The sequence below is a fragment of the Podarcis tiliguerta genome (genome assembly GCF_965153285.1).
Source record: "Podarcis tiliguerta genome assembly, chromosome: 13".
NCBI lineage: Eukaryota > Metazoa > Chordata > Lepidosauria > Squamata > Lacertidae > Podarcis > Podarcis tiliguerta.
Genome location: NC_139546.1, coordinates 18,042,755 through 18,070,443, shown reverse-complemented (window position 1 = coordinate 18,070,443; position 27,689 = coordinate 18,042,755). Strand labels below are relative to the sequence as shown.

The 27,689-nt window shown below is 44.5% G+C and overlaps 1 protein-coding gene across 2 annotated transcripts; it reads right to left on the bottom strand.

Annotated features, from left to right (window-relative positions):
• Positions 1-521: 521 nt before the first annotated feature.
• Positions 522-27,689, bottom strand: LOC310661830 (parathyroid hormone/parathyroid hormone-related peptide receptor-like). 2 transcript variants are annotated; one of them, XM_083408322.1, is made up of 15 exons: positions 27,623-27,689; positions 25,176-25,559; positions 24,856-25,007; positions 17,853-17,958; positions 14,833-14,943; positions 12,642-12,766; positions 10,531-10,625; positions 8,466-8,655; positions 6,930-7,083; positions 5,320-5,380; positions 3,814-3,880; positions 2,843-2,937; positions 2,320-2,461; positions 2,186-2,227; positions 522-1,442 (listed from the first exon to the last, which is right to left on the bottom strand). In XM_083408322.1, the coding sequence occupies exons 3-15, from the start codon at positions 24,931-24,933 to the stop codon at positions 1,065-1,067; spliced, it is 1,644 nt and encodes a 547-aa protein (XP_083264448.1). In that variant the 5' UTR covers positions 24,934-25,007; positions 25,176-25,559; positions 27,623-27,689; the 3' UTR covers positions 522-1,064. The 2 variants fall into 2 exon arrangements, with proteins under 2 accessions (XP_083264448.1, XP_083264447.1); XM_083408321.1 differs by lacking the exon at positions 27,623-27,689 and adding an exon at positions 27,259-27,580.

The following is a 27,689-nucleotide window of genomic DNA, read 5'->3' as shown; positions in this document are numbered from 1 at the left end:
ACTTAAGAGGCCGGGGGCCAGCGCTGTCCGGAGACACTTCCGGGTCACGTGGCCAGCGTGACGAAGCGGCATCTGGCGAGCCAGCACCAGCGCCGCACATGGAAATGCCGTTTACCTTCCCGCTATAAAGCGGTTCCTATTTATCTATTTGCACTTAGGGGTGCTTTCAAACTGCTAGGTGGGCAGGAGCTGGGACCGAAAGACGGGAGCTCACCCCGCCGCGGCGATTCGAACCGCTGACCATACGATCGGCAAGTCCTAGGCACTGAGGTTTTACCCACAGCGCCATCCGCGTCCCTCAGCGCCACTTCCTCTCACATTGCGGGGGGTGATTTGCAGAAAAATGGCAAGCTTGTTTGAACACTTTTTTTAAAAAAATATCCATTCTGTAAAACAGAATCAGGGCTATCACCTAATTACAGGAATTGGTGGTTGAGTAAACTTGCCTTTGTCAGTCTTGATAGTGATGCCTTTCAGAGCTATTGAGAGAATTTGGACTAAGCAAAAAGTACTACTCGTTAGAAGGAAACACCAGCTTTAATATTTTATTTCTCATGTTAGCACTACATCAAAATAGCCTTAAAAAACAACAACACCTTTGCTCTTAACACTCAGTGCCTACTTACTGAAATTGGGGTTGCAATCAACTAACAAAAGCCTTATTTTAACACAGATGAAACACACAACACAGCAGAAAATGGGAATAGGAATGGTTCCTTTGCTTGCTTATTGCTGCTGAGGAGGCTGAAAGTGAGGTGGGGAGATGGATATATTTTGGACGATTGGAATTTCTGAAAAGGCGTGTCATGTGCTTTGCAGATCGAACTAACCAGAACAATTCAATCCACCTAACCGCTACCTCCCTCAGTACCTTTCAGCATCCAGAACCAAGCTTAAACCAATCTGAAATGGCAAATACTTGGAACCCTTTTTCCACACTGACGTAAGTAGTAGAATAAAGACTTCCTAATCGCTATAGTGGTACCTGGCTCAAGATTGAAACTTAGACAGTTCACTCGCCTAGTTACTCTGATCCTAGAAAATTACATTTTCTCTGTTCCCTTTCATAGCATGGTCTCCAGCTCTTTTTTCAAGCAGGAGTGCTTCCCCTCCAAGGCTGTAGCACCGATGTTCTCCTCAAGGACCTTCTGCATCATCTCCTGACTTGGAGAATTATCCGAGGTGGAGGAAGCCGGGGTGTACTCTGGGGCAGCGGCAGTGGGGGCAAGGTGGATCAGCCAGTTTTTGGCACCAAGAGGCATGGCAACGACTGCTGCAGAAGTCACCCCCCAGCTGGCCATACTCAAGCTGACGCTGTTGGTGGCGTGGGACACAAGCCCGCCGTAGGAGTAGCTCCCACCTGCGCTGGCAGCTCGGGTCTTCTGCTTTATGTCCAGCACCAGGTTTCTCCGGAAACGGTCTTTTTTAATTTCTGCTTGCACCTGGCGGTAGAGGCAGACTGTTAAGGGAATGCAACTTAGAAAAAGACCATCGCCCGCCTGCACATTCTCAGTACAGTCATACCTTGAGTTACAGACTCTTCGGGTTGCGTTTTTTCAGGTTACGGACCACCGAAACCCAGAAGTACTGGAACGGGTTACTTCTGGGTTTCGGCGGATGCGCAGAAGCGCCAAATTGCAACCTGCGCGTGCACAGACGTGCCGCTGTGGGTTGCGAACGTGCATCCCGCACGGATCACGTTCACAACCCGAGCACCCACTGTACTTCGACAGCTGGTAAAAGCAGAACAATGGCTTATTAACTGCCCATCCCTGCTACAGTCCAATTTCTTTCCCTCTCTTCTCCAGTATGAAAAAGTTTCAGTTTTGCACCAGCTAAGAGCATATGGGTGGGATGCTACCCCCGTTCCCGAACTGTTCTATGAAAGGGGAGGTGCCTAATTCCATTAAGGCCCAGGCTGTGTATCTGACGACTCAGAGAGTGCTCTTAGTCATTGAGTAACTCCAATGCCCCCTGTACATAATCAGATCAGGAGGATACCATATCAAAGGGCATAGGTGTTGGGAAATATTTTCCATTTTGGAAACGAAATAATCGCAACCATATTCTCCAGGCAGAAGAAATACCGGGCATGGGGAAGGAGGTTGACCCCTCCCCGTGCACTAGGTGCAGAATACACCCAATGAAGAGAGGATCCGTGCATCTCAGAAGAAATGTTCCTTACCTCGCCATTGCAGAAACAGTAAATGAAAGCCACAAAGAAACCCTGTCGATAGGAAAAAAGAGACAACCATAGATGGAAATAGCTGTGACTGAATGGATCAAACACAAAAGGCTTCACCCGCCATGAAGACCCACCTGTAAAGAATTGAAGAGCATCTCGTAGTGCATCTGTATTTGCCAGAGGACACTGGACACAGCTGTGTAAGGAATGGCCATGAACACCACGTAATGGACACCAAAGAGGGGCATCAGAACAAGGGTGGATTTTAGTAACTTCCTGGAAGGAAAGGGATTTTGTGCAGTCATTCCATTTTTGAATCGTCCAAGAGGAGAGCTGAAGGGCCCGTGATGGGGAATAAGGGAGGCCACAATGGGTGGAGACCTTAAAAGGGTAGAAGCTTGAAGAAGACGGCACATAAGAGGAAACCACCATAATAACACAGATAAATGATCTGATAAACAGCAAGAACCAGCTTTAAGTCAAATGAAGATGAAGAACATAGCAGGACAGAAATCCAGCATGGAAGAAGTTTCAGTATTCTAGGCAATCAGAAATTAACAGAGCATTAATAAAGGGGGACATATTTCAGTAAGAAAGTATTTATTCATTGTACTGCTAACACTGGGAGGTCTGTTTCAGCTGCTCCAAGCTACATACCTGTACTGTTGGCGGGGATCTAATTTCCCTGCATTTGTCTCCCACAACTTCGATGCAAGAACTCTCACAATGTTGAGGAAGAGGAAAAAGTTCACCTGCCGGCAATAAAAAGACACTTCATGTTGCGCCAGGCATTTTCCATGCCAGTGAAATGCCATTCCTCAATTCCCTTTTATTTGCTGTGTTATAGAGAATGCATTTCTGCTATTGGCCCATATGGGTTGTAGCCAAACTATTTTTACTCAGAGTAGACCTGTTGAAATTAATGGGCCTAAGTGACTCGTGGTCATTAATTCTAATGGGTCTAACTCTGGATAAAAGTTAATTGAACACAACTCAATAAAGTCACGTGGCGATGATCAGCAATCATTAAAAAACCAAACAACAACCAATACAATCAGTAATAAACCAAACAAAACCAACTCAAACGCATCCGCAGCTTCTGAACCACTGCCTCTGCTATTGAGGGCACAATTTGCAGAATGCCAGTATAATAAGAATGGGGTCATCGTCCCCCACCTTTGAAAAGAGGAGGGACGAAGTGATGTTTCTGGGGGGAGGAATTCCATAACACAAAGGCAGCAACTGCAAATACTCTGCATCTAATGGGTGCTAAACTACCATCCACAAAAGATGCTACCCTTTGCAAGACCACGTGGGCTGATCTTAAAACTCAAGTGCAGGATTTATATGGGAGAAGACATTTTAATTTTTTTTTTATTTTCAACTGATTTTCATCAGTTACGAAGTGGTTTGGCAACTGGCCCAAAGGACACCTTGACTGCCTACTTCCCAGCCCACCCTAATTTGCATTTTTAAAATTCCTTTTCCAAATCCTTCCATCACAGAGCCCAGGGCAGGAAACGTGGTTCTCAGGTGGTCGCCCATCCAGCTGCTGATCAGTCCCACAGGCCTGCTTAGCTTCAGCAAGCTGGTGGTCTCGTACTCTCTTTGTGCCCTTCTTATCTTACCACAACTGCTGCCAAGATAGGAACTTGGTAGATCCATTTCATGTTTCCAGCGCTGAGGTCCCAGCACCTGATGAGGAGAGGCTGAAGTTAAGCACCAAAGGGGTATATCCATATTGGGTCTCTCACCTGACACCTTTGAGCCTCAAGTCCTTTTTGCGTGATTATTATTCATTTTTTCATTACCTGTCCTTCACGCTAAGGTCCCGGGGTTGTTCACAGCATTAAAAACATGGCATAGCACATAGCTTATGCTAGGTAAAGGTAAAGGGACCCCTGACCATTAGGTCCAGTCATGGCCAACTCTGCGGTTGTGGCCAGCATGACTAAGCCGCTTCTGGCGAACCAGAGCAGCACACGGAAACGCCATTTACCTTCCTGCAGGAGCAGTACCTATTGATCTACCTGCACTTTGAAGTGCTTTTGAACTGCTAGGTTGGCAGGAGCAGGGACCAAGCAACAGGAGCTCACCCCGTCACGGGGATTCGAACCGCCGACCTTCTGATCGGCAAGTCCTAGTCTCTGTGGTTTAACCCACAGCGCCACCCGCGTCCCTATAGCTTATGCTACTGAAGAGAATAGGAATCGGTCAGCTTTTGAGTTTCTGAGCTTCAGGACATTTTGGCTTCTTTCAGCCTTAAGAAATTCAAATCATTTACAAGACATTTTAAACAGGTAAATACTGTGATCGTTATCACCAACCCTGCAAGGTAGGTCCAAGTATGCTTGTCCCAATATGACAGTTTTGATATTTGAGGCCAAGAGAGTGGCTTACCAAATAGCACCTAATGAACCCGTGACAGAAGTAAGATTCAAAATAGAGAGGTTCAGATTCAGGCATTACTCCTGTAAAACCACCGGCCTGAATTACCGTATTTTTTGCTCTATAAGACTCACTTTTTCCCTCCTAAAAAGTAAGGGGAAATGTGTGTGCGTCTTATGGAGTGAATGCAGGCTGCTCAGCTATCCCAGAAGCCAGAACAGCAAGAGGGATTGCTGCTTTCACTGCACAACGGTCCCTCTTGCTGTTCTGGCTTCTGAGATTCAAAATATTTTTTTTCTTGTTTCCCTCCTCCAAAAACTAGGTGCGTCTTGTGGCCTGGTGCGTCTTATAGAGCGAAAAATACGGTACATACACTAGACTACGGCATTCCTAAGTTGGACATGAGGTTTGTGTTACTACAATTTGTTTTGTTGTTGCAAAACTCGGCCTTCTATGAACTCTAGCACGTATTTTGCTAGTACCTGTATAAAAGATGGACCGGGTATAGGGGTGGGGTTGTTTTTTTCGGGGGGGGGGGTTGTGAAGATTATATTCTTTAATGCAGGGGGAGAAGCAGCTCTCCGTATCAGGCCCACACATAACTATTGGGATACAAAAAAGCAAATTAGATCTAAAAATCTGTTCCTATACGGTAGTGGCTAAAGCAATTAATTTACCCTCTCCTCACTAACTCATCCTGCCCAATATCCCTGAATAGTGTTTTAGGAGAAGCAGAAGGTACATACTGCGTATCAGCCAGGGATGCTCTGACGCTGGCCCAGACAGAGACAATGACAGCAGGTACCCCTCGAAGGAAAAAGAAAAAGGAAAGCAAGCAGAAAGAGATCTGGGTTTCCAGTGAGCTCTTAAAAGGACAGCAGGAGAAAATGTGAGGCTAATAGTATACACCAGGAGGCGGCTAAATAGTACTTTGCTGGTGTTGTTGGACCACAACTCCCATCGTCAAGACAGGAGCCAGCCAGCAGTAAATCACACTGAGCAAGTTGGAGTTAACTCTTCATGAGCAAAAACAGGAGTATCAGGCCTAATGAGAGCAGCTACTCCTCTCTGGCAGGTCTTGCCCCCATGAAGCAGTCGGTGAGACTCCCCACAGCTGCCCAAATCCCCTCCACTCCAGGGTTTCCCCCCAGCAATCTGAGACTGTGCCTGCTGAAGCTAACCTCTCCTCCCCCCTCTTCATGCTTCTCCTGGGTCTGAGAGACTGAGGGAGAGAGGAGTTTGTTGCAGCAGGAGGGGAGGACACCCCTGCCTCTTCACCAGACAGACCCATCTCCATTTCTTGGCCTCCCTCCTCTACTGCTTCAGCTTCTGCCTCTCAGTCTGAACTTCTCTCTGCCACAGATTCTCCCCACTCACTAAACCCTGTGACCTCTTGAGCTTCCGACACCTCCTCTTCCCAGTATTCTCCCTGTGACTACCCATCATCGTCCCACCACCACTCCGCTGGCACTGAGCCTTCTTCCCTTCTTCCCCAGCCAGATCCTCCCACCATTCCTTTGCATCAAACCAGTCTTGTGATGTCATCCCTGACCAATGCCCTTGCTGGCTGGCAAGGCTGAGGGGAACTGGAGTTCAACAACATCAGGAGGGCTCCATGCTTGCTACTCTAGTATTCACTGACTTTGTATGTGCCATACAAGTTCCCACTTCTACACAACTATGAATGGTGCAGGGGCCCTATCCATTGGGCCACCGTACCTCACCCTCTGTGCTAAAGGACCCCTGGACTGTTAAGTCCAGTCAAAGGCGACAATGAGGTTGCAGCGCTCATCTCACTTTCCGGCCGAGGGAGGCCGGCGTTTGTCCACAGACAGCTTTCCGGGTCACGTGGCCAGCATGACTAAACCGCTTCTGGCACAACGGGAGATCGTGACGGAAACCAGAGCACACAGAAACGCCGTTTACCTTCCCGCCGCAGCAGTACCTATTTATCTACTTGCACTGGCATGCTTTCGAACTGCTAGGTTTGCCGGAGCAGGGACAGAGCAACGGGAGCTCACTCTGTCACAGGGATTTGAACCGCCGACCTTCTGATCGGCAAGCCCAAGAGGCTCAGTGGTTTAGACCACAGCGCCACCCGCGTCCTCTGCGCCACATGATGGGTGGTGGGAAGGGAAGCGCATCGTCAAAGAGAGCTGTGGTTACAGGAGGTGAGAGAGACCTTTCAAATAATAATAATTTATTATTTATACCCTGCCCATCTGGCTGGGTTTCTCCAGCCACTCTGGGGAATACAGGGGCAGCCTCTTGTGACCTTCACTTGCCCTGTTTGAGCTTCCCTGCGTAGGTTCATAGTCAGAGCAGGAGCCGAGAGACTGAACTGGACTGTGCTTACCCCACCCGATGAGTGTAAGAGCCCACAAGTAGCTTTTGTTTGAGAGGAAAGCCATGAAGATCAAGCTGTGGAGATAGAGACCTTCCACCAAGATCCAGTAGTGATTTGTAGCCAAGAAATAGAGGAAGATGGTCACAGCTACCTTGCAGCCTGCCTGAAAGAACGGAGAAGCAAACATCCTTTTTGGTGGTGGTAGTTGTTAGGACCAATAAAAAGTATTTTGCGTTTCTTTGGTGTATTTTATTGAAATAATTTCAATCGTAAAGAAATAAAGCAATACAGAACAAAACGGAAGAAAAAATGAATAAAAAAATGAAGGTGATTATAAGAAAGGAAAACCCATATACAAAAATGCAATCTAAGATACTTCCGTACATTCTTATATAAATCAATACAGTGTTATTATCCTAATACTTATGTCGTTAATAGCCTGCAACATTCTGTAGAAACTCATTCCAAATGTTATCGTAGTTATCCAAGCAAAGTCTGCGCATGTAAGCCGTCCGTTCATTAGTTGTGAATGTTTGTCATATTGTCAATCCATTGATAAAAAGGTATCATATCTTTTTTCTTCTTAGGACCAAGTTTTGGACAACCCCCACTGGTCACACTCAAATCTTTTGCAAGGTTTTTTTGTTAATAGTTGTTGTTCCTGCTGCTTAACTAGAGGTTAATGTGAGGAACAGGCAGATTAACAGCATTCAAGTCCAAGAGATCACCATCTCACTTTTTCTTTCTTTCAGAACTGGAATGCTGATTAATTTAAAATGCTGGGTTTTTAAATTATTATTTTTGATTAGGAAACCATTAGATAATATGACAGGAAGGATTCGAAACCTGCAGGACCAGAGATTCTCAGAGGACTGGAGTAAATATTTGAACTATTTGAAAATCAATTGTAATAAACAGATTACGCTAGCAGGATTGCAAGAAGTTTTGCAAGGAGGATTATGTGAAATATTGCAGAGAAGATTGAGAAGAGAATTATCGGTTAAGGATTATTAAAAGTAATAAGGAAATTAATGAAATGTAGATAAAGTGATAAAGATTGAAAAATCTCCAGCTGTGGTTGATGGAAGTCCAAAACATTGTATAAGATAAGAAATATATATATATATATATATATATATATATATATATAAAGGTAAAGGGACCCCTGACCATTAGGTCCAGTCGTGGCTGACTCTGGGGTTGCGGCGCTCATCTCGCTTTATTGGCCGAGGGAGCCGGCGTACAGCTTCCGGGTCATCTGGCCAGCATGACTAAGCCACTTCTGGCGAACCAGAGCAGCACACGGAAACGCCGTTTACCTTCCCGCCGGAGTGGTACCTATTTATCTACTTACACTTTGCTGTGCTTTCAAACTGCTAGGTTGGCAGGAGATATATATATATGGAAACCATCTTGAGCTGACTGTTCTGAAATCTGTATCCTTGTTCCCTAAAACATCCAGGAAGATTTTAAGCCAAGGCACACATCGCACTTCTTAATAGACACTGAGAAGAGGGAAACAAAACCTAAACACTAGGGACTTACTAGCTGGGTCCTGGATCCCAAGGCGAGGCTCAGATCTTCAGCATCCCAGTCACTGTCCTGCGTCTTTTGCAGCCCCTCAAGTCGCAAGGTCGAGTACAGCACGAGATCCTTCACAAAGATGCTCACAGCTCGGCAGACGAAGGAGGCAAAGAGATGGAGGTGGATGTAATTTCGGGTGCAGTGAAGCCGCCTTAAACACACATTAATAAGCGGAGTATTTCAATTTATTTATATGTTATGTCTTCATCCTGCCCGCTCTTCCAAGGTACTATGCGTATTTTCCACACCATCCTTTTATCCCAGCAATGACTGTGAGGTAGGCTAGGCTGAGAAAGAGGGTGTGATTGGCCCCCATCACACACACACCCCAATCTATGGCTGAGAAGGGTTTTGAACCTGGGTCTCTCCCCCATTCTTAGTCTGGAACTCTAAACACCAAACAACACTGCCAGGAGAAAATAGTATGAGGTAACCAAAATAATGAGCAGCTGTGCTCCTTATTATTACATGATTCCACCTTCTATTGTGGGGCTGGAGGAGACTCTTGAGAGTCCCATGGACTGCAAGAAGAGCAAACCTATCCATTCTGAAGGAAATCAGCCCTGAGTGCTCACTGGAAGGACAGATCCTGAAGCTGAGGCTCCAGTACTTTGGCCACCTCATGATAAGAGAAGACTCCCTGGAAAAGACCCTGATGTTGGGAAAGATGGAGGGCACAAGGAGAAGGGGACGACAGAGGACGAGATGGTTGGACAGTGTTCTCAAAGCTACCAGCATGAGTTTGACCAAACTGCGGGAGGCAGTGGAAGACAGGAGTGCCTGGCGTGCTCTGGTCCATGGGGTCACGAAGAATCGGACACGACTAAACGACTAAACAACAACAGCAACCTTCTATTGAGAAGGCACTAGGCAATAACATTCCTCTTCAATCAGGCCTTTGGTGGATTAATATTCTACAGGCTTTTAAATGTACCTGTGGGAAGGGAGGGTTATTGTTTTGCTGTTTTTACTTGTGTTTTTATCTTCTATTTTATTCTGTGACCACCCTGAGATCTTATGATGAAGGGTGGTATATAAATTAACAAATGATAATGATAATAAGTGGTTTTTTTCAAAAAATATATATTTAGGGATACTCTCATTTTGACTCAAGAAAATGACCATTTTATAGTTCAAATCGGGGGAAATAAATACAGCACATGTACAAAAGTACAAAGATTCACAAAACGTTTAGGGGTATGCATACCCCTGCTTCCCCCCAGAAAAAGCTATTATTTATTATTATTATTATTATTATTATTATTATTATTATATGTGCCTTGGGAGAACAGAACTATCTTGCCACCACCTGTACTTACCTGAGGTTCTGTAAGCAAAGTCATCATCATTATCATTTTATTTGTACACCGCCTTCCCATAGTTAAAACAATGCTCAAGGCAGCTTACAGCATGACAAGATTTACATAATTACCAACATAACAAAAGTCATAAGCAATAAATAAAGCACATCAGAAAGTACACAACCAAATGGAAAACAATTTCCACATAAATCATAAAATCTGAAACTAAGAATACAATATCAATCACAATTTAAAATTACATAGATAAAAAATAAAAGCAATTTAAGAAACAAAAACGGAGCCCTCTCAGCCCAGCAGCAGTCCTTTATGGAGCCTGTCCGGCCCCACCCCAAGCCAAGTCTACCCCACCACACAAAGGAAACCAAACCAAGATAGTTTTTCTCTTAGTTTTGCTGGCCATGATTAGTACAGTGGTACCTCAGGTTACAGACGCTTCAGGTTACAGACTCTGCTAACCAAGAAATAGTACCTCGGGTTAAGAACTTTGCTTCAGGATGAGAACAGAAATCGCACGGCAGTGGGGGTGACAGTGAGAGGCCCCATTAGCTAAAGTGGCACCTCAGGTTAAGAACAGTTTCAGGTTAAGAACGGACCTCTGGAACGAATTAAGTTCTTAACCCGAGGTACCACTGTAGAATAAGGCCATGGGTTAGAGTTCAGGGGGTAGGATGGGGCAATGAATCAATAAGAACTGCCCTCCTTACTTGAAGTAGCAAAGGATGCACATGGCGACCACAAGGGAGGCAAGGGAGATGGAGTAGCCAACGGTGTAGATGATGCGCAGCCGGTCAAACACTTCCTGTGTGAGGAAAAGAAGAAGAGTTTGGATTTGATATCCCGCCTTTCACTCCCCTTCAGGAGTCTCAAAGCGGCTAACATTCTCCTTTCCCTTCCTCCCCCACAACAAACACTCTGTGAGGTGAGTGAGGCTGAGAGACTTCAGAGAAGTGTGACTAGTCCAAGGTCACCCAGCAGCTGCATGTGGAGGAGCGGAGACGCGAACCCGGTTCCCCAGATTACAAGACTACCACTCTTAACCACTACACCACACTGGCTCTCCAGCACAGAAGTACTGCAGAGCCATTGTCACAACTTGCTACACCACGTCAAGAACCCCCACCTAAAGCACTTTCCCTTTTCCAAAATAGAATATCCTCCAGCTGTTGCAATTTTCTTGTGCAACTTTCTGAAGAAGACAATTCTGCCACCTAATTATGTTCCCCAGTTGCTGGTACCTTGTTGAAGGTAAGCTCTTAAAGCAGTGGCAAATTTGCATGGGGTTGCCGTTGAAGACCGTTCAAAAACTGCAACTCGCCCCTGGCTTTGTGGCCAGATTGCAAAGAGGGACTGGGCAAGGGGCGACAGCTTCGCTGGCTCCCAGTAAGTTTCAAAGTGCTAGCCTGAACCTTTAATGCATGGGTAGGCAAACTAAGGCCCGGGGGCCAGACGCGGCCCAATCACCTTCTCAATCCGACCTGCAGACGGTCCTGGAATCAGCGTGTTTTTACATGAGTAGAATGTGTCCTTCTATTTAAAATGCATTTCTGGGTTATTTGTGGGGCCTGCCTAGTGTTTTTACATTAGTAGAATGTGTGCTATTATTTAAAATGCATCTCTGGGTTATTTGTGGGGCATAGGAATTCGATCATTTCCCCCCAAAAAATATAGTCCGGCCCCCCACAAGGTCTGAGGGACAGTGGACCGGCCCCCTGCTGAAAAAGTTTGCTGACACCTGCTTTAATGGCTTAGGAACCAAACAACAGTCTGGCCACTCTGTCTCTCCCTTTCTCCAATATTTGTTTCATTACGTTGACTACAATTATGGTGAGCAACACTGATTTGCTTTGTTGATTGATATTTCAAAGTACACACGCTACTTCTCTGCTTGTGGTAGATAATTATAACATTTCAGATGTGTAATTATCAGATAATATAGCAAATGGGGTGAGCAATTGCATCCCACCCCTACCACCTTTGGGGAGGTTATTTTTAAATCTTTGGAAATGATTAGATTATCTTCCCTTGGTCCGTTCCGCCCCCCCCCCCCCCAAGCAGGCCAAATATCCTCATTTCCTTCTGCAATTTGATTTCCATATGCTCATCCGTTGTCAGCCTTTACGGAAAGGATGAAGAACCTGTGGCTGTCCGGATGTTAAAATTACAGAGCTGTAAGGCTTTTGAATTATGTTGCTGGAGGAGACTCTTGAGAGTCCCATGGACTGTAAGAAGAGCAAACCTATCCATTCTGAAGGAAATCAGCCCTGAGTGCTCACTGGAAGGACAGATCCTGAAGCTGAGGCTCCCAATACTTTGGCCACCTCATGAGAAGAGAAGACTCCCTGGAAAAGACCCTGATGTTGGGAAAGATGGAAGGCACAAGGAGAAGGGGACGACAGAGGACGAGATGGTTGGACAGTGTTCTCGAAGCTACTAACATGAGTTTGACGAAACTGTGGGAGGCAGTGGAAGACAGGAGTGCCTGGCGTGCTCTGGTCCATGGGGTCACGAAGAGTCGGACACGACTAAACAACAACAGAGCTGGAAAGGATCCCATCAAGTTCAGAAATCAGTGTTGTTGGACCTCAACTCCCATCATTGCCAGCCAGCGTAGCTATTGGTCAGGAATAATGGGAGTTCAACACCTGCCGGGCCACAGATTCATCACCCCTGTTTTATGGCACAATTTTTATGAGAAATTCCAATCTCAATAGATTCCTCCCTTCCCTTTCCTGTCCTTTAAATCCTGCCTGTGGTACCCAATTCCACAAGACTCTGTGTCCTCCCAATACCCTTTCCCCCTGCTTAGGAATTAAACCTTTTCTTGATTCTGCCGTTCCGGAGCAAAGAATATGGCGCATTCTGTGTAATTGGCCCAAGTCTTGTTCATGTTGGGCACCAGTTCCCAGTTCCCGTGAACATCACAGCGCCTGTAGGCGTGACCTGAAATAAAGGACAGGCAGAGCGTCCAATGAGATGGAGCGGAACGTGTGAAGGGGAAGATGCCAGCAAGGCTGAACAGTTGCACATTTTTTAAAAGGCCAGAGGCCCCAGAGGAAATAAACCGCCTAGGGGCTTTTGTTTACAGTGGTACCTCGGGTTACATACGCTTCAGGTTACAGACTCTGCTAACCCAGAAATATTGCCTCGGGTTGAGAACTTTGCTTCAGGATGAGAACAGAAATTGTGCTCCAGTGGCGCGGCAGCAGCAGGAGGCCCCATTAGCTAAAGCGGTGCTTCAGGTTAAGAACAGTTTCAGGTTAAGAACGGACCTCCGGAACGAATTAAGTACTTAACCCGAGGTACCACTGTATTTGCATTGCAGGGATTTGAACTAGATGACCTTCAGTGTCCCTTCCAATTCTACAATTCTATGATTATGTGGTTTAGAAATTATTATAAATTAAACAAAACAAAAAACAGTGCTTCTGAGCAAGTGTAGAGTGTACTGTTCTATTCCGAACTTAAAAATGAAAAGCGTAATGCTGGTGATCAACAAAAAGAGGTTTAAAGACTCTCTCAAGGCAAATCTTTAAAAATGTAGTACAGTGGTACCTCGGGTTACATACGCTTCAGGTTACAGACTCCGCTAACCCAGAAATATTACCTCGGGTTAAGAACTTTGCTTCAGGATGAGAACAGAAATTGTGCTCTGGCGGCGCAGCAGGAAACCCCATTAGCTAAAGTGGTGCTTCAGGTTAAGAACAATTTCAGGTTAAGAACGGACCTCCGGCACGAATTAAGTACTTAATCCGAGGTACCACTGTATAAACACCGGCAATTGGCAAACACTGGCCTGCAAGCGCTCCAGTTGGAGAACAGCCTTTACCAAAGGTGTCGTGGGCTTTGAAGACGCTCAAACTCAGGACGAAATGGAGAAACGTGCAAAGAGGAAGGCACGCTTGGCAAACCCTCACCGGGATCAACTCCCGCATGAGAACCTATGTCCCCACTGAGGAAGGACGTGTGGATCCAGAATTGGCCTCCACAGTCACTTACGGACCCACTGTCAAAACCATGTTCATGGAAGACAGAGTGCAAGGCCTCCAAGCAACGACTTTCTTGCAAGGTATCTCCTTTTTTAAAAAAAGAAGGAACGGTCATCCTGACTTCTCAACAAGCAAGACGAACCTCCACACACTCCAAAACATCATCTCCTAAAACCAGTTAAATTGTTATTATTTCCTAATGGTTCTGTCCTGTTTACCAGCCTCCTGCTGCTATGGGCCAAACTTGACCTGATGTGTTGTTTTTAAATAATGCAAATAACATCAGCTGGAGATGGGCTGATTCTTATCAAGATTGCAGCAGGCGGGGAGAGGGGATATAACCTTTTGTTCCCCTGCTGAGGTCCTGAGGAAAGATGGCATTTGCTGGGAGCTGAATCCTTCACTGGCACCTGATGGGAGGGCGAGAAGATTTTCTCCCAAAGCAAACAACACCTTCTTGAGGAGGGATTTGCCTCAGTATTAAATGCTCCTCCACCCTTCCTGCAATCACAGTCATTAAGAGACACCCTCCCTGCCAAAAAGCTGGTTCTGTTTGCATTAAAAACACACACACACACACACACACACACACACACACACACATTATTCTCTGCATGTTATAAAATTATACATCTCCTTCTCTATCATGTAATCAACCAATAAATTTGTGCATGTTTATTCAAAACCTGCCAAGGAGACCAGTTCATTTTGTTGTCTTTTTAGAGATTTTTTAGACCATTTCCTTAAGAAATCAGAGAGAGGAGATGAGGGAAGTCCTGGGGGGAAGATTAAAGGGGAGTGGGGAAAAGGGGGGTGGGAATAATGTATGTGATTATATGGATTGACAATTTGTTATGTTGTAATTGTTTAATAAAAAATATTTAAACACACACAACAACAACAACAACAACAACAACAACCAGCATGTTAAATGGCAAAGAGGCATTTTAGCATCTTGCTTCAGCCCTAAACAACCAAAAGACCTGAAGCTTTCTGTGAAGGCCGAGAAAACGTACATACCTTGATGGTTGAAGTCATAGACGTAGTCAGGGCATCGGACGGCCACCTTTTTGCTGGGGAGGCTTTCGGGCCAGCAAATAATCCCATCCCACTCAGGCAAACAGTTGCCATCTAAGGAGGAAATGGCACATTAATCACAACTTTGCATGATAGCATTGAGGGGGGCTGAGGAGAGCAACCTTCATCCTTGGGTTAAGTCAGTGGATCTCAAAGGGTGTGGCAGGAGAGGACGGCAAGCGTGGCAGGAAGACTCAAGCAAAATCAAAGAAGCACGTAAACATTTCAGTGTAGTATAGCATAGTACAGAGGCGTAGCGTGGGTTGTCAGCACCCGGGGCAAGGCAAGTAATTTGCGCCCTCTAACCCATGGATTTGTGCCCCCTAACCCTAACCCCCAGATGTTGCGCCCGGTGCGGCCGACCCCCCCTGCACCCCCCACGCTACGCCACTGGCATAGTTTCTAAATATATTTATTTATTTATTTATTTATTTATTTGCAGAAGATGGATAGATATTCAAGAGCATTGGCTATTCTTCTACAGCTCTCCACAACAAATTGTTGTGAACAGGGATTTTCTTTTTATTATTATTATTATTATTATTTCTATTAAATTTCTGTTTTACATTTTAGAATATTCACTTCAACAACCTTAAAATATCAGTGACTTCCCTTCCTCTCTTTCCACGGTTCATTTTGCACAACATAAATCCCTGCATATTTTAGATAAACTAAACCAATCAGTATTCCATTATAACATCCATCAAAACTTATTTACACTGTTGAATTTTTCTTAACGGTGCCCATGTTTTCAGATATACACAATTTTCCTCCACATATTCAATAAACATTTTCCAATCTTCTTTAAATGTATGTTCTTCTTGTTCTCTTATCTATATATGTTAGGTCCGCAAGCTGCGCATATTCCATCAGTTTAAGTTGCCTCTCATTTTCCATTTTTGGGCTAACAAAACACGGGCTGCAGTGGTGGCATACATAAATAGCCTTTTTGACATCTGGGAATTTCCGCTTGCGTTATCCCCAACAAAAAGGACTCTGGTTTTTGGGGGAGAAAAGTATTTTTAAACATTTTTTTTCAGTTTATTATAAAGTATTTCCCAATACTCTTTTGCACTTTTACAGGTCTACTACATATGATAGAACATACCCTCAGTCTCATTACATCTCCATGTAGCGAACAGAGATTTTCAACTCTGACAAATATGAATAGATAAAGCAATAATAAGTTAAATAAATAACCACCGCTCCTCTTTCATGACACACCAAATCAGCTAACTATTGCGGCCCTTTCACGGCACCCAAAACCAGTCATCTCACTCTCCCCAACGATAGGGCCGGCCCTGTGATCAGGCTCTGAGTGCCACACTTTTGAAGGGGACACAGGTCAACGCAAACAGCGTTTCTGCTGTCAATAGAAGGCTGATCGGAAGGAAGCAAAGACCAGCCACCCAGTGACTCGCTTGAAGATGCGATGGGTAATTTTCTATTCTGCTAAGAGGTCATTTGGGTTGACAACAGCTTTTACATTATTTTATTTATTATGTTGTGTTTCTTCTCCACCTTTCTTCCAGAGTTTAGGAAGGACGGCAGCTTAGGAGAAGGGCCTTTGCAGTCAGCAGGTTCCATGTATCAATCGTCGGTTTCTCCAGTCTAGTCTGAGAAAGACTCTTTATGAAGCTCTGTGTCTAAGGCTAGCCAGTATGGACAATAATAAACTAGACAGGCCAATATGTTCCATTATGAAATATAAAGTGGTGCACGTGAGATTCACAAGATGTCTCCAATCCACACCTAGATCTGCTTCATTCCAGCAAGGTTGCTGACCCATGCATCTTGCAACCAAATTCTAAAACCTCATTTTTTTTATTTACTATGGCACACAGTTTGTGGGTCTGGACATAATATCATAGTAAGCTAAGGTTACATCATGCAAAAGGCTGGGCTGGATGAATCCCAAGCCGGAATTAAGATCGCCGGAAGAAATATCAACAACCTCAGATATGCAGATGACACAACCTTGATGGCAGAAAGTGAGGAGGAATTAAAAAACCTTTTAATGAGGGTGAAAGAGGAGAGCACAAAATATAGTCTGAAGCTCAACATCAAAAAAAACTAGGATCATGGCCACTGGGCCCATCACCTCCTGGCAAATAGAAGGGGAAGAAATGGAGGCAGTGAGAGATTTTACTTTCTTGGGCTCCATGATCACTGCAGATAGTGACAGCAGTCACGAAATTAAAAGACGCCTGCTCCTTGGGAGAAAGGCGATGGCAAACCTAAACAGCATCTTAAAAAGCAGAGACATCACCTTGCCAACAAAGGTCCGTATAGTTAAAGCTATGGTTTTCCCAGTAGTGATGTATGCAAGTGAGAGCTGGACCATAAAGAAGGCTGAAGAAATGATGCTTTTGAATTATGGTGCTGGAGGAGACTCTTGAGAGTCCCATGGACTGCAAGAAGATCAAAGGCATCCGTTCTTAGGGAAATTAGCCCTGAGTGCTCACTGGAAGGACAGATCGTGAAGCTGAGGCTCCAATACTTTGGGCACCTCATGAGAAAAGAAGACTTCCTGGAAAAGACCCTGATGTTGGGAAAGATGGAGGGCACAAGGAGAAGGGGACGACAGAGGATGAGATGGTTGGACAGTGTTCTCGAAGCTACAAACATGAGTCTGACCAAACTGCGGGAGACAGTGGAAGACAGAAGTGCCTGGCGTGCTCCGGTCCATGGGGTCACGAAGAGTTGGACACGACTAAACGACTAAACAACAACAACAAAGCTAAGGTTATTGGTATGATAAGGAGTAATTAAAAAAACCAAAGAAAACAGGCATCCCCAGTGATCCAGTCTGACTTTCTTCCTCCTTTAGGAGGCAACATTTAACAAGTGCCATGCTTTCCTTTGATGTCTGATGCCAATAATATGACTCAACCATTTTTAAAAATGTTTTTATGCACTTGGGGCCCCAGCACCAAAAGTTAGAAATGCAGAAAAGCAGGTACCTTGGACTGTTTCCTTCTGGGTATTTATCTGCTGGTGACACTTTTCTTTAGCTTCGTTCAGCAAGTAAATCTGTTCTTCTTTGGTTAGAACATCATCAGTGTCCACCTGCCAAACAAATGAAGAAGGGAGAGATGAGGCTGTGAGGTCCATTGGCTCATCTGGGACCACGTGCCGTTTGGATCCTCCTTCACCTGGCAACATCAGAGACAGGAATGTGGCAGCAAAGCCTCTCCCACTGACTTGGCTGGGGCTAGGGATGACCAGATCTGACATTATTGGTTTCTTTTAGTTTCCTATTCTTACTCAACTTAAATCCACCTTACCCCCTTTCCAAACTTTTTTTTTTAAATGCATGTTCATTTTTATGCAGATTTATGCAAATATATATATATATATATATATATGCATTTTTGTACACAATTTGGTCTAATATATGCATTTCTGCAAGGGAATTCCACAAATGTAATACGGTTTTGTATGTTATTCCCATCAATATATGCGTTTTTATATTGGGTGTGCAAAATTTGGAGAAAGGCGCATTTCGAAGGATAAAATATGTAAATATTTTATGTATTCGGATTTGAACCACCAACCTGATCGGCAAGCCAAAGGGGCTCAGTGGTTTAGACCACAGCACCACCCGCGTCCCATTTACACATATATACAACCTGAAACGGGTGGCGCTGTGGGTTAAACCACAGAGCCTAAGACTTGTCAATCAGAAGGTCGGCAGTTCGAATCCCCACGGCGGGGTGAGCTCTCGTTGCTCTGTCCCAGCTCCTGCCAACCTAGCAGTTCGAAAGCATGTCAAGTGCAAGTAGATAAATAGGTACCTCTTCGGCGGGAAGGTAAACAGCGTTCTGTGCGCTGCTCTGGTTCGCCAGAAGCGGCTTAGTCATGCTGGCCACATGACCCGGAAGCTGTACGCTAGCTCTCTCAGCCAGTAAAGCGAGATGAGCGCCGCAACCCCAGAGTCATCCGCGACTAGACCCAACGGTCAGGGGTCCCTTTACCTTTACAACCTGAGCCTACGGGGGCACTCAGGGGGGCACTCCAGGAGGGTCTCGTCTCTCCCATGGCTGCCATGTTAGATTCAAACTATCAGCCCATGTTGAGCTATGACCGCTTTTTCTCCAGCTTGCAAACTGCTTTCCCCTAACACATCTATTTCTCCTCTTGCTTAGAATCATAGAATCATAGAGTTGGAAGAGACCACAAGGGCCATCGAGTCCAACCCCCTGCCAAGCAGGAAACACCATCAGAGCACTCCTGACATATGGTTGTCAAGCCTCTGCTTAAAGACCTCCAAAGAAGGAGACTCTACCACACTCCTTGGCAGCAAATTCCACTTACGCCAGCCCACTGCGATTCTGACTCTCCTCAATTCTAGCTCTGTATTGTCTTTTGCCCAGGGCTGGGTTGCCACCCCTCTGTGGTCTGGCAGAGAGTGTTTTCCTTGTTGATGGCTTCCAGGATGGGCCATCGCCCTGCCTTTTTGCTCTCTTAATGGTCCAACTCTTCAAGCGATTACTTCATCAGGAAGCCAGCCTTCTGGCTTTTTTTTTTTTTTTAATGACTTGAACATTTTAGCATGCTAAATTCACTGTCTTGCACCCCAGAATTAGGATGGGAGTCCAGGTGTCCCATCAACTTAGAAGAATATAAAAAAAATAAACTTTCTAAAAATTAAGAAAATACAGGGAGAAATGTGTTGGAAGAAACAGGTATGCAATGGGAGACGGAAGCGAGAGGAAATGTCAAAGCAGAGCTGGACCATTAGTGGCAAACCCTTAATGGATCATCCTGGGATACATGGATGTATTAAAAGCTATGACGAGGGGCTATGAGATTGTTTCATATTTGCCACGGACCGGTTCATTTCCTTTGCAATATTGTCAGGAAATGGAGAAGCCGTGCCACATAAAAAGTGGGCGGCGAGAGACAATGAAAGCAGGCCCAAATGTGACTGCTACAATTAAATCACTCATCTGCCCAGGACATTTTGAGAAGGCCGATAAGGACCTTATCAATAATGAAATTTCCAGAGCTGCTACAAACACAGGGAGAGACGGCAGCAGCAGCAACAACAAGGACCTGCTATAGCCCCAGGTGTTAAAAGAGGAGATGGAATCAAGGCGACACAGCCAAACCTTTAGAATCAGAAAACGATTAAAAAAACCCATAAATGAATATATGCTGGGCTTTCCGCATCTGAACTGATCAAAATCTGTGTCATAAAATAAGAGGCCGGGCCTTTTCAACATCTTGTAATTGATCAAAATGTCGCCCTGGGACAAAAAACACAAGCGTGATGGCAAGGTGGGGATAAAACAGCTGCCTTCTTTAAAGTCACACCTTCCTCTTTGAGCTCTCATTTATATTAAATCGTCTTTCTTTTTTCTCAAAAAAGTAGCATTTTATTTAAGGTATTTACAAAAAAAGCAAGTTAAATATTAACAATTAAAAAAAGAAAAGGAGTGGAAAGTTGCCTACAACTTGTTGACTGACAACTGTCTTTTCATCCTAACAGGTCTTTTCAGAGTTCACTGTGTGTCTGGGGTGTCCTCATTGTCGTCTTCAAGTCTCGTGTCCATCTTGCAAGACCGTATCATCGGATGGCAAAATCATTGTCTTTGTGGACCTATATCAGCACTGGTCCACAAATTTCCCATCATTTCTCAGCTCTACCAGAATGACTGAGAGCATCCTCCCATCCACAGAATTAAGCAACTTTCTTGAACCTTCCCCCCCACCAATCCAGATGTTTTAGACCACAACTCCCATCAGCACAGCTGGGCCCCAAGTTGAGGAAGGCTGTCTTGCAGCAAAGGCACATGTGCAGTCCAGGTGTTCATTCCCATTCGAGGCTCTGCAAAGTCTGAGCTAGAGCCCATTTTGAGATCGCTGACAACTTTTCATCTCCAAAGTCCGGCTTCAACTGGAGGTGTGGAGAGTACACATATGGTATTTTTGGGAATTTGTAATCTTAGAGTTTGGTTTTGTTATTTGGGAAGCGGGTGTTGAAATGGCTGTGAGAGTTTGTGATGCAGCATCGCAGAATTGTTAAAACTAACAGCAGCCACGAAATTAAAAGACGCCTGCTTCTTGGGAGAAAAGCAATGACAAACCTAGACAGCATCTTAAAAAGCAGAGACATCACCTTGCCAACAAAGGTCCGTATAGTTAAAGCTATGGTTTTCCCAGTAGTGATGTATGGAAGTTAGAGCTGGACCATAAAGAAGGCTGATCGCCGAAGGATTGATGTTTTGAATTATGGTGCTGGAGGAGACTCTTGAGAGTCCCATGGACTGCAAGAAGATCAAACCTCTCCATTCTGAAGGAAACCAGCCCTGAGTGCTCACTGGAAGGACAGATCCTGAAGCTGAGACTCCAATACTTTGGCCACCTCATGAGAAGAGAAGACTCCCTGGAAAAGACCTTGAAAGATTGAGGGCACAAGGAGAAGGGGAGAACAGAGGACGAGATGGTTGGATAGTGTTCTCAAAGCTACCAGCATGAATTTGATTAAACTGCGGGAGGCAGTGGAAGACAGGAGTGCCGGGCGTGCTCTGGTCCATGGGGTCACGAAGAGTCGGACACGACTAAACGACTAAACAACAACAAAACAGTTGCAGAGAGGTATAATTGTGCTGCCTGGAAAAGCTGGGCTGGAAGAAGGCATATGAGAGAGTTCTGCATTGCTTCATAAGGTTGAAAGAGAGATCCCCTTTGAACCTCTGAAATATTTTTTGTGCAGACCTTGAGGATTCCTTCACCATCCTGTTACACCTGTCACCCTGTTAACAAGCCGTCATTCGTCTTCTCTGATTTGGGCTGCAGTGCCACACACTGCAGCCTAACCCAGCCAAGAACAAGGCGTCTTTTGTCTCCTTCAGCTTTTGACAGCACCGTGCTAAAGTTAGCAAGGAGCAGCTCTGCAGACCAGAAACATGGAATCGGTTGGGAACTGATGGAACCAAACATAGTTTGTTTTGTGTTCAAGTCTGACAGCATAGCCTGCAGATGATACCTTTCCCGCTCTGTTGCTATCAGGGTGGAAGTTTGGGGCAGAAGCCCAGAGCCACCCTCAGCAGAATGTGCAGGAGCCCACCTTCCCAAATGCAAAAGGGACGGCTTACAACATTTAGAAGTAACGTACACCATCATCTAAAGACCATTAAATTAGGAAGGTATATTTAAATACCTTTTCCATTTCATTATATATCATTTCCCAGAAGGTCTTAATCCTTGGGCACGTCCACCAAAGGTGAAAGAAGGTACCTTCCATCTCTTTACATTTCCAACATTTGTTATCGGGCAAATGATAGATTTTTGCCAGCTTGACTGGTGTTATGTACCACCTATAAATCATTTTCATTAAATTCTCCTTCAAGGCATTACATGCCATAAATTTCATACCAGTGGTCCATAACTGTTCCCAGTCAGCCATCATAATGTTATGTCCAACATCTTGTGCCCATTTAATCATAGCAGATTTCACCGTTTCATCTTGAGTATTCCATTTCAACAGCAAGTTATACATTCTTGACAAGTTCTTAACTTTGGGATCTAATAATTCTGTTTCTAGTTTTGATTTTTCCACCTGGAAGCCTAATTTTTTGTCCAATTTATATGCCTCCATTATTTGATAATAATGGAGCCAATCTCTCACTCTATTTTTTAATTTTTCAAAACTCTGCAGTTTTAGCCTGTCTCCCTCTTGCTCCAAAATTTCCCAATACTTCGGCCATTTGGCCTCCATATTGAGTTTTTTCAATGCTTTCGCTTGCATTGGTGACAGCCATCTTGGGGTTTTGTTTTCTAGCAAGTCCTTATACCTTATACCTTATCCAAACATTAAACAGTTACAACCAGTGCTTTCACCCCCCTATATAAATATATATAAATGTTTAGGGGTACTCTCATTTTGACTCAAGAAAACCACCATTTTATAGTTCAAATTGGGAAAAATAAATACAGTAAATGAACAAAAGCACAAAGATTCACAAAAATTTTAGGGGTATGTGTACTCCTGCGTCCCTCCGGGGAAAAAAGCACTGGTTAGAAGTAATATACATCATTATATAAAGATTACTAAATCCGGACCCTAACGAAGCCTGAATACACACAATGAATTTAAAGCACATTCCGGCCCCCCCAAAAAGAATATTGGGAAGTGTAGTTTGTTAAATGTTCTGGGAATGATAGCTCTGCTAATGGTAAACTACGGTTCCCAAGATTCTCGGGGCATATGCTTTAATGAATGGTGAGCGCACAGCCTCACTGCATCTCTGTTCCCCTCCAACTTCCTTTCTCGTATATATATTTGTAAGTCGTTCTGATTTCGGAGAGAGAGCAGGACTGAGCAATGATTAGAACCTGGTCTTATTGTGACACCACTTTGCCACACCAAAAGACCTCGTTGACTAACTCTTACCGTCTGAGTCTGGGGGGAAAGAAGTCGCCACATTTCAGTTGCTGGGAGGGGAGGGTTGCAATAAAAGTTCCTAGCCATTGGTCCAAATGTTTGCCATAAGGCCATGAGAGGAGGAGCACAGGAGGCTCTCCCCCTTCAGATTTTATTTTTTGTCGTGCATTCATGTACTGTATATTTGTGATTATGGCACAGGAGTGGTCCCTTTTTCTTTCTTTCTTTCTTTTTGGTTTTTTAAAATAATATAAATTTTATTAGTATTTTCCACGCAACAACAGCAACACAAAAAATATCGAAACATAACAATACACAAAACACAAAAACCAACATTCAAAAAACCAAAAAAACCTAATCCATATCTTACAAGTTAATAATATAAACACGAAAAAGAAAAACAAACATTGACTTTCACCAATCCCACAGCACTTCTTTTATCTCTCATTGCGTCTTCTGCTTTCCTGTTTTCCTGATCATCTCTATCCTAACATCTAGATATAAATCCCTCTTTCTTATCCTTTAACTTCACATGGTTATTCCAGACTCAGCCAGATTTCTTTCCTTGAACCTTGACTTTTAAGATATTCATCTAGGCACTCCCATTCTTTTTTTACTTCACTTTTTGGTTTTTGTCTTATTATGTCTGTCAATTTGGCTAATTCTAAGTATTCTGAAAGCTTACATCAGCACTCGGGGTGGACCCTCTTTCAATGCTGTTGGCATATGCAAAAGTTTTGGAGTTGTCACATTGCTTCACTTCCAGTCAGTGCCTACTTTGTAGCTTCCTACTGAAATCCTATAACTTTTCACACCGCAACTGTTCTGTTTTGTTGTTGTCCTACTTTCGTTGTGCTATATCCCCTCCGGGCAGTGATCATGTGGTAGCATAGGGGAAGCACCCACAAAACAAACTAAAACAGAATAAATCCGCCATGGGTGCACTAATGATAAGGTAAAGGTAAAGGGACCCCTGACCATTAGGTCCAGTCGTGATCGACTCTGGGGTAGCGGCGCTCATCTCACTTTATTGGCCAAGGGAGCTGGTGTACAGCTTCCGGGTCATGTGGCCAGCATGACTAAGCCGCTTCTGGCGAACCAGAGCAGCGCACAGAAACACCGTTTACCTTCACGCCGGAGCAGTACCTATTTATCTACTTGCACTTTGACGTGCTTTCAAACTGCTAGGTGGGCAGGAGCAGGGACCGAGCAACGGGAGCTCACCCCGACGCGGGGATTCGAACCTCTGACCTTCTGATCGGCAAAGATCGGCAAGTCCTAGGCTCTGTGGTTTAACCCACAGCGCCACCCGCGTCCCTTGCACTAATGATACTAATGCAATAAAACACGCACCCGGAAGGGCTCTGTGTCAGATCATGGCGTCCATGTAGCTCCATAGTGTCAACACTGACAGGCAGGGTTACAGACAGGGAATCTCCTCCAGCCCTACCTAGGGATGCCAGGGATTAAACGAGGCACCTGCCTGCCTGCAAGGCAAGCCCTCTACCATTTTGTGACTTCCCTTAAAAGAAGTATGAGCTGTGATCAAGGAAGACAAGCTGGAATGGACTTACCAAAGCGCAGACCAAATTCAGAAGGGAAAAACAAAGCGCAGCTGCTGTGAAGCTCCAGATGTGGACCGACTCCTCCATGGCTCCTCCTCAGAACATCGATGCCACAACGAGAGCAGAAGAAAGTTGCAGTTTGGCTGCGTCAAGTCCTTCCCCTAAGAGGAAATCATTCAAAGCTCATCTGTCCAAAGTGAAGATGCGTATATGCTGGAGAATATGGTATAGCCAAGCTAATCTCTCCAGCCCCAGACTAAGGCTTCTGGCCAGTTTCCTCCAAGAGCCTGGACTTAAAACAGCCAGCAGAAATAACCTCAAATACTCACCGACGACGTCAGACACTGGCGTTCATTTAGCTAGATGGTTCCTGAGATTGACGCTTAATGATGTTCAGCTCAGCATCCTGACCGCTTGGTCCTTTTGTCTCTATGCCTTGCCTCTTTGGGGACGGTCTGTTTTTTCTCCTGCCACTCCTTGTTCCCCTCCATAGCCGAAGGGCAGAATTTTGTTAGCTGACTCCTAGTTGCTACATTTCCCACCTTCCCATATTATCCATTTTTATTTGCAAGATCTTCTTGCGATTGTTTTCCCTCGCTTTCTAGGTCTTCAGTCTTTTGACTTCCAAAGTCAAAAAACACACACACATTCATTCATTCATTCCACAGTCAAGGTCCCAGGGCTAATCTTCTTAAAGCACAAGGCTTTATAACCTGTTAAGAAATTAAATATGAAGACATTAGACATAACTGTGCAATCGTGATAAGCCCATCGTCACACCTGCTCTCTTGATAAGGGTTATAACACTCTATGCTTGTGCATTATACGTTTAAAGCAAGTGACTTCGCTCAAAGAACCCTGGGAACTTTCGCTTGTTAAGGGTGCTGTGAATTGTAGCTCTTTTGGGGTAAACTATGATTCTCGGCATTCTTTAGGGGAAGTCATTTGCTTTAAATGTGCAGTAGGTATGCAACTAGCAGTTCGAAAGCACCCCCAGGTGCAAGTAGATAAATAGGGACCGCTTACCAGCGGGAAGGTAAACGGCGTTCCGTGTGCTGCGCTGGCTCACCAGATGCAGCTTGTCACGCTGGCCACGTGACCCGGAAGTGTCTGCGGACAGCGCTGGCTCCCGGCCTATAGAGTGAGATGAGCGCACAACCCTAGAGTCTGGCAAGACTGGCCCGTACGGGCAGGGGTACCTTTACCTTTACCTTTAGGTATGCAACAGGTGTTGGATTGCCCAGCCTCTTATAGATCTGATGCCAGACAATGGGAAGTTAATATATATTATTCCCATTTGTGGCATAGAGCTAATCAACCTGTTCCCTATAACTATAATCTCTGGTTCTAAGTTCCACCTCAGTTCATGTCCTCTGCTCTTCACCTACCTCTTTGTCTTCTCATCAGGGTGATATCCTGAGTTCCCTTTCCTGCGTCTCTGTAGTCCTGCAGAAAGTGAGTGCTGAAGATCCGAAAGGAATCTAGTTAGAGGTTGGTTAGGATGCTAGGGAAAATAAACTGCTTTGAGTTTTTATTACAATCAAGCTGTAAATATAAATCTTGCTATGTAAATAATATTGTGAAAACTCTGTTCCACACAGGATGCTGGAAGGCACATTTTGCTAGGGCTATTTAATTGAAAAACAAAAGCCCTGGACATGTTTTTTTTTTAAAAAAAATCAAGACTTTATTATGGATTTAAAATAACGATCCAGAAGAGAATTTGAAATAAAGTGGGAAAAGTACCAACCCCCCCCCCAAAGCAGACCCCCACCACAAATGCACTATTAATGGTATCAAGACGTTGTGGCAGAATACATCAGCTATAAAATGTCAGTCAAGAGGGGCCCTCAGTTTTATCTAATAAAGCTGATTTTTACTCCTCCTAGGGCAAATAGCAACTTGGATGGTGGTGGGAGAATTTTGGAACTATGGCGCCACTGCCATTTAGCTAATCACAAAAAAGCATGCATTGAACTGAAGCCTTTGTAGTATTTGGTCCTGAGTTTTTAAAGTCTTTGCAGATGCAACTACATCTGCATCCCCCTAATAAAGTTCAGTTTTCTACTTATGGTCCGCTTATAGAGATGATGATGATGATGATGATGATTCCTGCCTGTTTTTTTGCTCCAAATCTCTCCCGCTCCCGTCTGAAGGCGAACTATTGCCTCCTCTGGGCGGCCGCGAGAATTACAACTTTAAAGCAACGCAATATCTTGCAACCTTTGACTTGACATCCGAATCGATCCATTCAATCTCCGCTTTGAAATTAAACAGCCCTCTCTCTGATTATTCGTGCATTATTATTATTTTTTGAACACAAAACGCACACACTTTAAGCATGCTCACAAAAGAGCAATACACCCCCCAGGATGTAAAAAAAAAAGTCACATGACTACGATCTGGAATTACCATTTTATACACAGCCTATAAAAAGTGCAGAGTAGCCAGTGCGCAGCATATCTTCTTGTCATCCACACGAGACAAATGTTAAAACTGTGGTAGGGTTTGCAAAAGTCATTGCAGTTAAAGCCAGGCGTATATACGTCCCACATTGTTTGCTAAAAGAAAGAGCACCGTTTCCTTTTTTAATTAATTTTGCAGAAGATTTCATTAAAACCAGTTATGCCTTTTAAGTATGATGATGGTTTTTTAAAAAGAAAAAAAAAAGCTAGTTGAGGGGGCACCCGGATTTGAACCAGGGACCTCTTGATCTGCAGTCAAATGCTCTACCACTGAGCTATACCCCCTCTGCTGGTTTGCACGGTTAACAAACCGTCATTTGTGGCTGCGACGGCGCAATCCCTGCGCGGAGGCGGGACCTTCCAGCCGGAATAATGTAA

Coding starts and splice junctions, on each gene's coding strand:
- LOC310661830 (XM_083408322.1), bottom strand. CDS start 24,933: ATGGAGGAGTCGGTCCACATCTGGAGCTTCACAGCAGCTGCGCTTTGT. Junction 3,881..5,319: donor GCATCCCTGGCTGATACGCA/GTATGTACCTTC, acceptor TCTCCTCATCAG/GTGCTGGGACCTCAGCGCTG. Junction 2,228..2,319: donor TGCTCTTCAATTCTTTACAG/GTGGGTCTTCAT, acceptor TCCTATCGACAG/GGTTTCTTTGTGGCTTTCAT.